We start from the raw sequence: 15,132 nt of genomic DNA on the forward strand, positions 1-15,132 counted from the left end.
ATTACATATATCCATATCAGTGATACATTCAACAGACTCAAGTCCTAATTTCTCAGTTATCAAACTATAAATATTTCTAAAGTATTATCCAGCAAGAGTATCCCACATAACATCCTGCCAACATGTGACTCCATCTATCAGAAAGATACTGGATTCAAACAATCTCCAAATGTTTTTTTAAAATTCTGCAGGCAATCCTACTCTCTCTCTCAAAAAAGTATTTTTAAAATGAAGTGACATCTCAGTTCACCCCTCCAATTAATATTTCTTTGAAAGCAAGCACACAGTATTTTCATTTTACCCACCTCCACATCAGTTGCCGTGACAGATGCAATAATAAGCCTAGGACACATTCCTTCCCCATGCACTGCCTTTGGGAATAATGTCAAGAAAATGCAGTAACTTAGCCAAGTAAGCAATTTAAAATGCAAGGTAGATGGGTTGCTCTATTTTATCTTGGAATTAAGTGCAGTAGCATGGATTTTGCCACCAAGACATATTGCTACTTCTAAGATTTGATCCCTAGATATCCATTTCTGAAGGAAATTCCTGGGCCAACATGCTTGCTCCTCTGCAAACTGTATCCAACATCTCGGATTGTGTATATTGGATAATACACTCATGCTGTGTATTAACATCACCGATCAGTACAACAGCAGCCCCATTCAGTTCAGTATACTGCTGTGGAGTTTCTCTATTGCTCCTTTTTTCCCCCTGTTCAATTGCTTCCCTGAAGGTGTGCAAATGTAACACCACTATTCAAGAAAGGAGGGAGAGAGAAAACAGGGAACTATGGGCCGTTAGCCTGGCATCGGTCATTGGGAAAATGCTGGAATCTATCAAGGATGCACTTGAAAAAGTATAGTATAATTGAAATAAGTCAACATGGTTTTACTAAAGGGAAATCCTGTTTGACAAACTTAGAGTTTGAGGATGTAACTAGTAGGATAGATAAAGGGGAACCAGTAGATGTAGTATACCTGGATTTGCAAAAGGTATTCAATAAAGTACCACGCAAAAGGTTAATAGACAAGATTGGGGCTCATGGAGTTGGGGGTAATGTATTAGCATGGACAGAGAATTAGCTTATGGACAAGAAGCAAAGAGTGGGAATAAATGGGGCACTCTCAAATTGGCGGGCTGTGACTAGTGGACTAGCTGCGAGGATCAATGCTGGGGCCTCAGCTATTTACAATCTATATTAGATGAGATAGAAATTAATGTATATAATTAGGTTGACAATACAAAGCGAGGTGGAAAGGTAAGCTGTGAGGAGGTCAGAGAGGCTGCAAAGAAAGACCGGTAAAGTGACTGGGCAACAAGATGGCAGATGGAGTTTCATGTGGGGAAGTGTGAATTTATTCACTTTGGTCATAAGAATAGAGAAGCAGAATATTTTCAGAAAGGTGTGAAACTTGTAAGCGTTGATGTTCAGAGAGACTTAGATGTGCTTGTACAAGGAATGCAGAAAGAAAGTATGCAGGTACAGCAAGCAATTAGGAAGGCAAAGTTGCCTTTATTGCGGGGGATTGGGGTACAGGAATAAACAAGTCTTACTACAATTATGTGGGGCTTTGAGACTACATCTGGAGTACTATGTGCAGTTTTGGTCTCCATATTTAAGGAAGGATATACTTGCATTGGAGGCATTACACTGAAGGTTCACTAGATTGGTCCCAAGGATGAGGGGGCTGTCCTACGATAAGAGGCTGAGTAAATTGGGCCTATATTCTCTGGAGTTTAGAAGAATGAGGGGTGATCTCATTAAAACATACAAAATTCTGTTGGCAGGCAGGCCTGCTATCGGTGAGCAGGATTTGCAGTGTCTCCCTGGGAGAAGAGAAGCCCACATAGAAAGTGGGTGAGGGCCGGTCCTTTACCTGCAGCGGCAGAGCGGAGAGCGCAGCTTGAAATGGCGGATTTCGCAACAGCTGCGCCCCCGCACGCCGTTGGCACTAGCGCGGCCAGGCCCTGACACTTTTGCAGACGTGGTGCAGTGGGCCCGGCAGGTCAGTTAGTGGGAAGGTGGAGGAGGGGGAGAGAGAGAAGCAGATACCGAGGATGAAGTGAGGCGAGAGGAGGCAGGTTGAAGTCTGACCAACTAGGCTGCACTGAGAGCAGCGCTTTCACTCTCACTCACACCTCCAGCACCCATCGCAAGGCCCAGGGAGCGGGAGCCCTGGTGGTCGCAGGCCGGGGGAGGCCCAGGCCCCTTTGTCGGTCTATTCCAGGCTACAGCATCGACTTATATTGGGGTAGGAGGAGGGGAATTCTCCAGTGTCTCTCCTAACGTTGCCAGAGTTCTGCCCAGCAGCAGAAGATCTTTTCCCACCCTCCACATTGTAGACCATCCTTCATCTTTAATTTGTTTTTATATAAAAATTCTCAACATGTACAGTTTTTAATCATTTTAAGGTAGGTCTTCAGTGCACCATTGAGACTGGGGGGGGGGGGTGGGGGAAAGAACAACACTAATGTAATTTTATTGTTAATCAAGACATGGTACGTAACAAGCCTCTCTGGTTAGGCAAGTTAGTAAAACTTGAATTTGGCTCCTGAATTTTTTGTAGAAATTTAGAGCGAATCTTCACATTCTCCTGGAGGAGCTCGGCTGAAATGTAAATGTGTGTGGGGATGAAACTGCATGAGCCCATCCCCCTTGAATGGGAATGTCTTCTCATCAAGCATCTATCTCCAGTACAGTTTCCTATTACATTCTCTCTACTAAAAAAAACCTTCCACTTTGCTTCTCTTCACTTGCAATGTATTTACTTTATGCCTCATCACAGTGGCAGGGTTAGACTCAGCTGTTTTTGTTTTGGGGTAGGGGGGGAATGGTCAGCTAAAGATTCCATCGTATTTGTTTCCGAGCAGGCATGGGTAATTTGTGCGTTTTTTTAAAAAGTTCCATCATGCACTGAAATAACAAGTCATTAACCACCAAGACTGAAAAAGAGTTTTACACAAGTATTGTTGGGCTAAACACTTTCCCATAAATTCGAAGTGAAATCTTTCTGAAGAATTGCGGGAAACCGGTTGTGGTATTTTGAGCGAGAAACTACTGAAGTATGTTATTTATATATTTCAGTTTTATATTTTTCTACATAAGGGCGAATTTTGTTTTGGAGATATGATGTCAGTGCATAAACGGTTTAACGTTTTTGCGCTGAGAGCACTGTTATGTTGGATATAACATAGCTCTAATGCAGAGTAAGCATTCATTTTCTCAGCCTCCAAAGTTGAAGACTCCAGTGTTAACGGTTTGTATTTCCCTTCTAATGCAGTATTCTGGTGTCAAAAAGTATCTAGCGGAGGACAGTAATGTGTGCTTATGCTTACCAGGAACTGGACAGCGCCTTATCTAACCTCATTTTCTCTTGGAAAAGAAGAAACAGGTTATTAGTGGGTTTGAGATCAAAGAGCAGTGGGCACTGCAGCCAGCTTCCAATTCTCTAGCTTCACAATTATCCTGCTAACTTTTTTTTTAAACAAATCCAAAGTGCTCTAACTGTAAGGGTTGTTAGATAACCTACATACAAGACTGGAAAAATCAGATGGGCAGAGGTAGCCTGGATAAGAATGTTTTCCAGATAGTTTCTTGGGACAGTACATTCTGGAGCCAACCAGAGAGCAGGCTATACTCGACCTGGTATTGTGCAACGAGATAGGATTAATTAATGACCTCATAGTTAAGGTAGCAGCGATCACAATGTGCCTGAATTTTACATTCAGTCCGAGGGAGAGAAGAGTGGGTACAAGACTAGTATTTTAAACTTAAATAAGGACAATTATGAGGGTGTGAAAGCAGAGTTAGCTAAAGTTAACTGGCAAATTAGGTTAAGGGATAGGTCAATAAAGATGCAGTGGCAGATATTTAAAGGAATATTTTAGAATATACAGGATACATTTCAACGAGAAAGAAAAATTCCAAGGGTGGGACCCCGCCATCCGTGGTTAACTAAAACAGTTAAAGATAGTATCAAACTTAAAGAAAAAGCCTATAATTGCACAAAGGTGGGAGGCAGGTCAGAAGTTGGACAGAAGATAAAAAACAGCAAAGAATGACTAAAAGATTGATAAGGAAGGTAAAATTAGAGTACGAGAGAAAGCTAGCAAGAAATAAAGACAAATAGTAAGAGTTTCTACAGAGATTTAAAAAAGAAAAGTTAACCAAATGAGTGTTGGTCCTATAGAAAGTGAGTCTGGGGAATTAATAATGGATAATAAGGAGATGGTAGATGAATTGAACAGGTATTTTGCATTGGTCTTCACTATTGAGGATACAAGTAACATCCCGGTATTTGTTGTAAGTCAGGAAATGAAAGGGAGGGAGGAACTCAAGAAAATTACAATCACCAGAGAAGTGGTACTGAACAAAAGAAAGAGGGAGACAGAAAGCAGGAAACTACAGACCAGTTAGCTTAACATCTATCTACGGAAATGTTAGAAGCTATTAAAGACATTACAGCAGGGCATTTAGACAAATTCAAGGTAATCAGGCAGAGTCAACATGGTTTTATGAAAGGGAAATCATGTTTAACCAATTTATTGGAGTTCTTTGAGGGAGTTACATGTGCTGTGGATAAGGGAAACCGGTGGATGTATTGTGCTTAGATTTCCAGAAGGCATTTGATAAGGTGCCACATCAAAGGTTACTGCAGAAAATAAAAGCTCACGGTATAGGGGGTAACATTATTGGCATGGATAGAAGATTGGCTAGCTAACAGGAAACAGTTGGCATAAATGGGTCATTTTCTGGTTGGTAACATGTAAAGAGTGGTGTGCCACAGGGATCTTTGCTGGGACCTCAACTTTTTACAATTTATATAAATGACTTAGATGAAGGGACCAAAGGTATGGTTGCTAAATTTGCTGATGACACAAAGATAGGTAGGAAAGTAACTTGTGAAGTGGACACAAGAGGGCTACAAAGGGATATTGATAGGTTAAGTGAATGGGCAAAGACCTGGCAAATGGAGTATAATGTGGGAAAGTGCGAAATTGTCCACTTTGGCAGGAAGAATAAAAAAAAGCATATTATCTAAATGGAGAGGGATTGCACAGTTCAAAGATGCAGAGGGATTTGGGTGTCTGCATGAATCACAAAAGGTTAGTATGCAGGTACAGCACGTAATTAGGAAAGCTAATAGAATGTTATCGTTTATCGCAAGGGGAATTGAATAGGTGGTTATGCTTCAGCTGTATGGGGCATTGGTGGGACCACATCTAGAGTATTATGTACAGCATTGGTCTCCTTATTTAGGGAGGGATGTAGATGCTTTGGAGACAGTACAGAGAAGGTTACTAGACCAATACAAGGAACGGGCGAGCTGTCTTACGAGGAAAGATTGAACAGGCTAGGTATGTATCCGCTGGAATTTAGAAGAGTAAGAGGCAACTTAATTGAAACACAAGATCCTGAGGGGTCTTGACAGGGTGGATGTGGAAAAAATGTTTCCCCTTGTGGGAGAATCTAGAATTAGGGGGTCACTGTTTAAGAATAAGGGGTCATCCATTTAAGCAGAGATGAGGAGAAATGTTTTCTCAGAGGATCGTGAGTCTTTGGAATTCTCTTCCTCAAAAGGCGTTGGAAACAGAGTCTTTGAATATTTTTAAAGGCAGAGGTAGATGGATTCTTGACAAGCAAGGGGGTGAAAGGTTATCGGGGGCAGGTGGAAATGTGGAGTAATCAGTTCAGCCATGAACTTACTGAATGACAGAGCAGGCTTGAAGGGCCGAGTGGCCTACTCCTGCTCCTAATTCCTATGTTCGTATACATGTATGTATTCTGAAGGGGCTTGATAAGGTAGACAGAGAGGTTGTTTCCACTGGTTGGGGAATCAAACACAGGAGCACAGTCTCAGGGTAAGGGGCAGATCATTTAGGGCTAAGGTGAGGAGGAATTAGTTCACTCCAAAGGGTTATGAATCTTTGGAATTCTCTACCCCAGAGGGTTGTGGATGCTCCATCGTTGAATATATTTAAGGCTGGGATAGACAGATTTTTGGTGTCTCAGGGAATCAAGGGTTATGGGGAGTGGACAGGAAACTGAAGTTGAAGCCCAAAGATCAGCCATGATCCTAGTGAATGGCGGAGCAGGCTCGAAGGGCCATGTGGTCTACTCCTGCTCCAATTTCTTGTGTTCTTTGGAACGAGACGCATAGTCTGATGAGCAGTGAACCTACGATAAAGAGTGGTCAGTCACAATTTGCGACAATGACTGGCAAGCTGGTCATTCCAATCTTCTCTCTGTAGACAACCACATACACTTGCAGCAAGAAACCCTGATAGCGAACAGTGGTGGGAACTCTACCAGATTTCCCCTCCCTGATTCAGGTATACTGGAAGTCAGTCACAACAGCCCCAATGCCACTGAAATCCAATACAGTACACTCATTTATCAGACTTCAAAGCATGGGAGACAGTTCATGGGACATTATAGTTTACGATTCAAATATTCCTTTCTCCAAGAATATTTATAGATTTCATTGAAATGATATTACCAATTGGTAAATTCACTAAATATTTTGTTTCAAACTAATACTAAATTAATTTCAGCATAGCTGTATGAGTCCAGGATCTAATGTAAAAATGTTAACTGGCAGCTTTTAACTCATCAACAGGGAAAAGAGATTTTGACTACAGAGGCAGCAGTGGTTGAGATCACAAATCAATGGACTTTAAAAATTAGAAAAGATCACAAAACAATACCATGATGAAACTTAGGTGCAGCTTCAGAGTTTGAGCAACAAAAAACAAAACATTCATGTCTGGAAATCATTTTGCAGTTAATACTGCCAACTCTTAGTTGCAAGTCATTAGCCCTCAGTCCTCAACTTCCAATTCCACTGACAGTAATGTAAGCCACTTTAGGAAGGAGGTCAAAGCCTTATAGAGTGTAGAGGAAATTTACTAGAATGGTATCAGATGAAGGAGCTCAGTTATGTGGAGAGACTGAAAAAGCAAAGTTATTCTCCTTAGAACAGAGAAGGAGGGATTTAATATAGGTGTTCAAATGCAAAGGATTTTGATAGATTAAGGAAGGACAAGCTTTTCACGAGGGTCAGTGACCAGAAGAGACAGATTTAAAGGTAACTGGCAAAAGAACCAGTGGGGTGATGAGGTTTTTTTTTTTTTTTGAATTGCAGCAAGGATATTGCATTAATGACAAGGCCAACAGCAACTCACCATTATGGAGTAAATCGGACAGGAACATGCAAAGTCTGCACATATGCGGTTAAATGGAGAAATCTAGAAATTGCTGACAGTTTCCCTGATCCTCCACAAGCTGCGCTATACCAGTAGCTCACTGAGAAACTTGGCATTGTAACCCATTTAAGCACATGAAGTTTCTGCACTTAGCCACTAGATGTCAAAAAAAAAGTTAGAGCTGGTGCATTCAGGTGGAAGTGAATTTGTAAGAGCATGATGAACCTTAAATTACTACAAAACCACCCCTCTGGCCCTGAAAATGTAATAATTGAGGAGCCTCATTTCTTCAAAAAATTACTTTTTAAAAAAAAAACTTTGTTCTTATCTCTCAATCTCACCTTTCTTTCTGTAAATGATTTTACAATTAATTATTCCAATTTATACTTTGTTTAGCCTCTATCTCGGTGAGGATTCTTCAATTTGCTTGGTTAAAGAGAGACATGCTGCTACTTGCCCTGCTCTCTCATGCCATAGATCCCCTGGAAATAATCTCTACAAACTACTCAAAAGCTTGCAAAACATCTGGACAGTTGCAAGTGCAAGCAACAGCAAGCACCACTCCGTCGCTGCTTATTGTAAAACTCTAGGCCATTATGATGCGGAACACTGCCTGAAAGGATGGTTGGAGCAGATTCAAGAGTAACTTACAAAAGGGAATTGGACATATACTTGAAGGGAAGAAAATTTGATAGCTCATGGCCTTCTTCTGTGCTCCAAGATATGATTCTTAATCTGTTTTATTATTTAATATTTTATAATAATGAGAAAACACAATGAAGGGACTTGACAATTTCCACATCACTGCGATTCATACTACACAAATAGCAAGACAAGATAAACCAAAGTTCTGTCATGAGCCACTGGAACTTGCGATAAACCAATGTTCAGTCTGCAAGCACAACTGAGCTTCCTGTCGCTTGTCACTTTAATTCTCCACCTTGCTCCCACTCTGACTTTTCTGTCCTTAGCCTGCTACAGTGTACTGAAGAAGTTCAACGCAAGCTCAAGGAACGTCATCTTTTGACTGGGCACTTTACAGCCTTCTGAACTCAACATTGAATTTAATAATTTTAGATCATACCCTCTGCTCCCATTTCTTCTTCTTTCTTTTGGTGGTTTGTTTCCTTCCCCCACCTCCGTTTCTTTCTTAATCCCTTTACTGTGTTCAGCTGGCTGCTATCCTGCCATTTACACCTCATCTAGGCATCTTTTGTTTTTTTGACTTGTCCCATTACCCCACCCTATCACAGATCTTCCATTTTGTTGTTCTTCCCCTCCCTCCGTTACATTTCTAACTTTTTACAGTTGTGATGAAAAGTCACAGACCTGAAACATTAACTCTGTTTTTCCCTCCAGGGATGTTGTATAACCCAAGTATTTCCAGCACTTTCTCTTTGTTTTAATAAGATATTGCTTCTTTCTGTTAACCAGGTCACTTGCCAAGCAAATGTTTAATGGGAGCTGAAAAATGGCAAGGAACTTGTGATGGGAACAAGCTACAGAGATGCTGAAGAATAACTAAGAATAACTATGTAACATCGCCATTGACTGTGTAGACAGCACAGGCTAGGCAACAACAGCACACCTCCATCCTGCATTTTGCAAAGAAATGTTTGTGCAATGTTAAGCAAAAAACAAGAAAATCAGCGACAGCAAGCAAATTCCTCCAACCTGACCATCTTACATTGTGACCAACAAAGCCTTTTATTCCTCCATCAGGCTGTCACCAGCAGATGCACTGAGGACCTGAGAAACATCTGATCATTAGCCTTAGTGTTATAGCCAAGTCAGTAAAAAAAAAAATCAATATACAAAACAAGCCATCTTCAGCTGCAAAATAGGAACATACAAAAATGACAGGAAAAGATCAGCTAGTCCATCATGTCTGGCTGTCATAAAATGGGCCAGACTATCATGGCTAAACACTTCTTCCGATGTCCCTATAACTTTCCTCACAATTCTCAAGACCTACGGTATGTCTGCATACTTGACTGCATTTCAATAAAATACCAATGTACTCAGCCAATAGAATAAAAGCACTAATTTTCTTAGTTTTATGCTTCCTGACAACCCAACAATTAAGGCCCTCACAAAGCAAATCACATGAATTATCAAGTCAACTCATCAGCAGCACTTCTCCATGGATACTGCCATCTTGGCTATCTCCCAACTGTAACTCTTGACCTGAAATGTGCAATGTTGTAAGATGACTACCTTTACATCATACACAAGAAGACCAATAATGATTAAAGAGAAGCGCAAGAAATACTCAATGCTTGGTCTTCCTTTAAAGAGTGATCCATTACGCGCAAGTCAGAATTCGCTCACAAAAACTTTTTAACTATCCCGGTGCATCACTGTCAAAATTGCCTACAATGCAAAAACAAGCTGCATATTATAATATAAGGCTTAGCTGTAATTCAACAATCATGCAAAGCTAGTTATTAAGTCACATCTTTACAATGCCATGGCGCACAAGGCAGGAGGGCCATGAGTCAGGGTCAGCCCCAACACTGGCATTAAAGTCCCCCAGCAGGAACAGGTGTTCGGTGTTGGGGATGCTACTAATATTATGGAGTTCCTCGTAGAACTGGTCTTCAGCTTCAGGTGGGGAGCAGAGTGTTGGAGCATAGATGCTGAGTAGGTGTACTAGACCAGAGGTGAACAGTCGGATGGACAGTATGCGTTCCGAGATTGAGTTGTGTACCTATCATAACCTCTGCATCACCAACTCATTCTTTCACACTAAACCCTGTCACCAGGTTTCTTGGAGGCACCCAAGATCACGTCGTTGGCACCAGCTGGACCTCATCGTCACAAGGCGAGCCTCTATAGTGTCCAAATCACACGCAGCTTCCACAGTGCGGACTGCGACACCGACCACTCCCTGGTGTGCAACAAGGTTAGCCTCAAAACAAAGAAGCTGCATCACTCCAAGCAGAAGGGCCGCCCGCACAGAATTTCTTATTCACAGCTGTTACAGAAGTTTCTAAATTCACTTGAAAAAGCCCTTCAAAACACTCCCACAGGGGATGCAGAGACCAAGTGGGCCCACATCAGAGATGCCATCTATGACTCAATGACCACCTATGGAAAACGTGTGAAGCAGATGCAGATTGGTTTCAATCTCACATTGAAGAGCTGGAACCTGTCATAGCCGTTAAGCGCATTGCACTGCTGAACTACAAGAAAGCCCCCAGCGAGTTAACATCCGTAGCACTTAAAGCAGCCAGAAGCGCTGCACAAAGAACAGCCAGATGCTGCGCAAATGACTACTGGCAACACCTATGCAGTCATATTCAGCTGGCCTCTGACACCGGAAACATCAGAGGAATGTATGATGGCATGAAGAGAGCTTTTGGGCCAACCATCAAGAAGATCACCCCCCTCAAGCCCAAATCAGGGAAATGATCACTGACCAACGCAAGCAAATGGTCCACTGGGTGGAACACTATCTAGAACTGTACTCCAGGGAGAATGCTGTCACTGAGACTGCCCTCAATTCAGCCCAGTCTCTGCCAGTCATGGATGAGTTGGACGTACAGCCAACAAAATCAGAACTCAGTGATGCCATTGATTCTCTAGCCAGTGGAAAAGCCCCTGGGGAGGACGGCATTACCCCTGAAATAATCAAGAATGCCAAGCCTGCTATACTTTCAGCACTGTACGAACTGCTTTGCCTGTGCTGGGACGAGGGAGCAGTACCAGAGGACATGCGCGATGACAATATCACCCTCTATAAGAACAAGGGTGACCGCGGTGACTGCAACAACTACCATGGAATCTCCCTGCTCAGCATCGTGGGGAAAGTCTTCGCTCGAGTCGTTTTAAACAGGCTCCAGATGCTGGCTGAGCATGTCTACCCTGAGGCACAGTGTGGCTTTCGTGCAGAGAGATCCACCATTGACATGCTGTTCTCCCTTCGACAACTACAGGAGAAATGCCGTGAACAACAGATGCCCCTCTACATTGCTTTCATTGATCTCACCAAAGCCTTTGACCTCGTCAGCAGACGTGGTCTCTTCAGACTACTAGAAAAGATTGGATGCCCACCAAAGCTACTAAGTATCATCACCTCATTCCATGACAATATGAAAAGGCACAATTCAGCATAACGGTGCCTCATCAGACCCCTTTCCTATCCTGAGTGGTGTGAAACAGGGCTGTGTTCTCACACCCACACTGTTTGGGATGTTCTTCTCCCTGCTGCTCTCATATGCTTTCAAGTCTTAAGAAGGAATTTTCCTCCACACAAGATCAGGTGGCAGGTTGTTCAACCTTGCCGTCTAAGACCTAAGACCAAAGTATGGAAAGTCCTCATCAGGGAACTCCTCTTTGCTGATGATGCTGTATTAACATCTCACACTGAAGAGTGTCTTGCAGAGACTCCAACAGGATTGCGGCTGCCTGCACCGAATTTGGCCTAAACATCAGCCTCAAGAAAACGAACATCATGGGACAGGACGTCAGAAATGCTCCATCCATAAATATCGGCGACCATGCTCTGGAAGTGGTTCAAGGGTTCACCTACCTAGGCTCAACTATCACCAGTAACTTGTCTCTAGATGCAGATCTCAACAAGCGCATGGGAAAGGCTTCCACTGCTATGTCCAGACTGGCCAAGAGAGTGTGGGAAAATGGCGCACTGACACAGAACACAAAAGTCCAAGTGTATCAAGCCTGTGCCCTCAGTACCTTGCTCTACGGCAGCAAGGCCTGGACAACGTACGTCAGCCAAGAGCAACATCTCAATTCATTCCATCTTCGCTGCCTCCAGAGAATCCTTGGCATCAGGTGACAGGACCGTATCTCCAACACAGAAGTCCTCGAGGCGGCCAACATCCCCAGCATATACACCCTAAGCCAGCGGCGCCTGAGATGGCTTGGCCGGGTGAGCCGCATGGAAGATGGCAGGATCCCCAAAGACACATTGTACAGCGAGCTCGTCAATGGTATCAGACCCACCGGCCGTCCTTGTCTCCGCTTTAAAGACATCTGCAAACTCGACATGAAGTCCTGTGACATTGATCACAAGTCGTGGGAGTCAGTTGCCAGCGATCGCAAAAGCTGGCAGACAGCCATAAAGGCGGGGCTGAAGAGTGGCGAGTTGAAGAAACTTAGTTGTTGGCTGGAAAAAAGACAGAAGCGCAAGGGGAGAGCCAACTGTGTAACAGCCCCGACAAACAAATTTTTCTGCAGCACCTGTGGAAGAGTCTGTCACTCTAGAATTGGCCTTTATAGCCACTCCAGGCGCTGCTTCACAAACCACTGACCACCTCTCGAGACAAGGAGGCCAAAGATAAGACAGTGGCGCAGTGGTTAGCACCGCAGCCTCACAGCTCCAGGGACCCGGGTTTGATTCTGGGTACTGCCTGTGTGGAGTTTGCAAGTTCTCCCTGTGTCTGCGTGGGTTTTCTCCAGGTGCTCCGGTTTCCTCCCACAAGCCAAAAGACTTGCAGGTTGGTAGATAAATTGGCCATTATAAATTGTCACTAGTATAGGTAGGTGGTAGGGAAATACAGGGGCAGGTGGGGATGTTTGGTAGGAATATGGGATTAGTGTAGGATTAGTATAAATGGGTGGTTGATGGTCGGCACAGACTCGGTGGGCCGAAGGGCCTGTTTCAGTGCTGTATCTCTAATAATCTAAGATATCTTTACAATGGGCACTCTAATAAGTAAATATGTACTTAATCCATAGGGATTTATCATTTTGGTTAAGAAATTCAAAGCAGGATAAGGCCTAAAAAGGGTTTTTCTACTGACAAGGGAAAAGAATCTCTAGACTCCATTCAAATTACTTTGGTTTGCACTAATAACCACAGGATGTTGTGCCTACATCCACAACAGACAAAAACAGTAAATTTAAGCCACCACCACAGCAGAATACTGGATCCATTATGGTACCTTAACACATTTACACTTTTTCAGTGCTGTGACCAAGTGTTATGTAACCACTGATAGATACAAAAGAACTACTTCAAATGGAAGGAAATGTTATGGAATAGAAAGTTTGTATTCAAGTAAATTAGCTAAATTACAATATTTTAGCTACACTTTTGCATAAAGTGCAGAATTTCAAGTTTATCTAGACAAAATGAATACACCACTAAATCCCTTCAAGAGTGACTACAGCGACATAAATACAAAAAAACATGCAACTGTTTCCACCGATTTAACAGTCACATTGAGAATAAATGATTAGATGCTGCTACATATTAAGAGTTTGCTGTTCAGCACCATCTTCAATATTGTACCAATCAAGAGATGATGAGAATGTCGCACACTCAACATTAAGCACCTGTACTTGTTCAATGAGTGACCAAACATTCACACTCAACGCCCATACATTAAATAGCAACAGGCTTGATTCAACTATTGAAAGCATTGTATTGCCATCCTGATGTTATACTTTTCAATTCTGTATGAATAGCCATCACTTTGATTTTAACCAACCGTCCAGGAACAAGTGTGATTTTTACTGAGGTGGGTGTGCGGATAGAGAAGGGAGTGTGAAATCTTCACATCACAGCTTTTTAAAGCACAACCGGACATCGACAAGAGGTGACACCCGCCCCCTCAATGACTGCAGGAGGAGATGTGATTGGGCTGGACTGATTATTGGAGTGTGACAGCTCCCCCGCTTCTTTCCGTTAAAAGGTCACCGAGGCCGAGTCAGGCGATGGCAGCCACCTCCAACCCATAGAGCCGGCCCCTGGACTGACTATAGCCCAGGGAGGGGGAAGGAGCGAGAGACAGCGACAACAAGCGGCCCCCTACCTACCTACCAACCACCCTCTCCCACAGGGGGAGATATTCCCACCCACACCGGGGAGTAGGCCGCAGACAGCAGTGTTGGTGTGAGCGGCCCCGGCCCCAGCCTCCAGGCCCCGGGGGTTACCTTTGGCCTCACAGTCGGCACAGTACTTGTTATCCTCCTCCCGCAACAGCTTGGACAGGATGGCCTGGTGCTGCTCATTCTGCTTCTGGGACTTCTCCCGCTCCGAGCGGGTAGTCATGGTGGGGAGTGTCCTGCCTGGGCCGGAGCCCCGCTCTCCTGGTGCCCGGTGTGGAGATGGAGATTATCACTACTCTCTCCTCAGCCCGGCTCCCCTCTCTCTCTCTCACTCTCACAATATGGCCGCCAACCGGAAGCAGCGCGCCGCCTCACTCCTTAGCAGCAGGAGCACCACAATGCTGCTGCCGCCCGCTCAAACTAGCGCCGCCTCAATTCTCACAAGCAGAGAAAGGGGGAAATTGGAGAAAAAAAGGCAGAAATTTACCCCTGTAAGTACTTGAACCTGGTTGATCGTATTTTTACAACAGATTAAAACTGCACCAAATGCATGACATCAACAGTTTTATTGCAAATGGGGTGTCAGCAGCTCTGCCGCGCCTGGAAGTTCCGGGGCGGTTCACCGCTCAGTTTGGGGTTTTGTTTTGTATCCTTACGCTGGGCAGGTTAGGTGATGACGTCAACGCGCGGCGAACACGTCACAGGGTTGAGGGCTGTGGGTTTGCAGCAGGCTGTCAATTCCACTGGGTAATGCAATCTCAATCAACTCTTATTGTAATGTGCAAGGCTTGCTCATTTCCATTGCAAAACCAAAAAGTGCTGCAAATACTCAGCAGGTCTGGCAGCATCTGTGGAGAGAGAAGCAAAGTTAAAGTTTCAGGTCAGTGACCCTTCATCAGAACTGGCAAAGGTGAGAAATGTAATAGGTTTTAAGCAAATAAAGTGGGGGTGGGACAAATGGGAAGGGGTTGATAGGGTCACAGAGAATAACTGACCAGAAGGTCATGGGGCAAAGAACAGTGTGTTAATGGTGTGGTGCAATACAAAATGTTAGTGTAGAGAGGGTGTTAAATGACAGAATAATGAAAGCCCTAGTAAAAAACAAAAAAAAAAGTGTGCAGGCAC

The 15,132-nt window shown here is 43.6% G+C and overlaps 1 protein-coding gene across 6 annotated transcripts in view; it reads right to left on the reverse strand.

Moving 5' to 3' along the window:
• The window catches only part of smap1 (small ArfGAP 1), a 355,453-nt gene extending 341,087 nt beyond the window's left edge, over positions 1-14,366 (reverse strand). For 4 of the 6 annotated variants that reach the window (XM_068020123.1, XM_068020120.1, XM_068020122.1 and 1 more), the window contains exon 1: positions 14,113-14,365. In XM_068020123.1, coding sequence (XP_067876224.1) covers positions 14,113-14,230 — 118 coding nt within the window. In that variant the 5' untranslated portion in view covers positions 14,231-14,365. Of the gene's footprint in view, positions 1-14,112 lie in introns of all 6 variants that reach the window. The other 2 variants (XM_068020121.1, XM_068020119.1) reach the window with 1 other exon arrangement.
• Between the last annotated feature and the right edge of the window lie 766 nt (positions 14,367-15,132).

This window comes from Heterodontus francisci, chromosome 3 (genome assembly GCF_036365525.1).
Source record: "Heterodontus francisci isolate sHetFra1 chromosome 3, sHetFra1.hap1, whole genome shotgun sequence".
Taxonomy (NCBI): Eukaryota; Metazoa; Chordata; class Chondrichthyes; order Heterodontiformes; family Heterodontidae; genus Heterodontus; species Heterodontus francisci.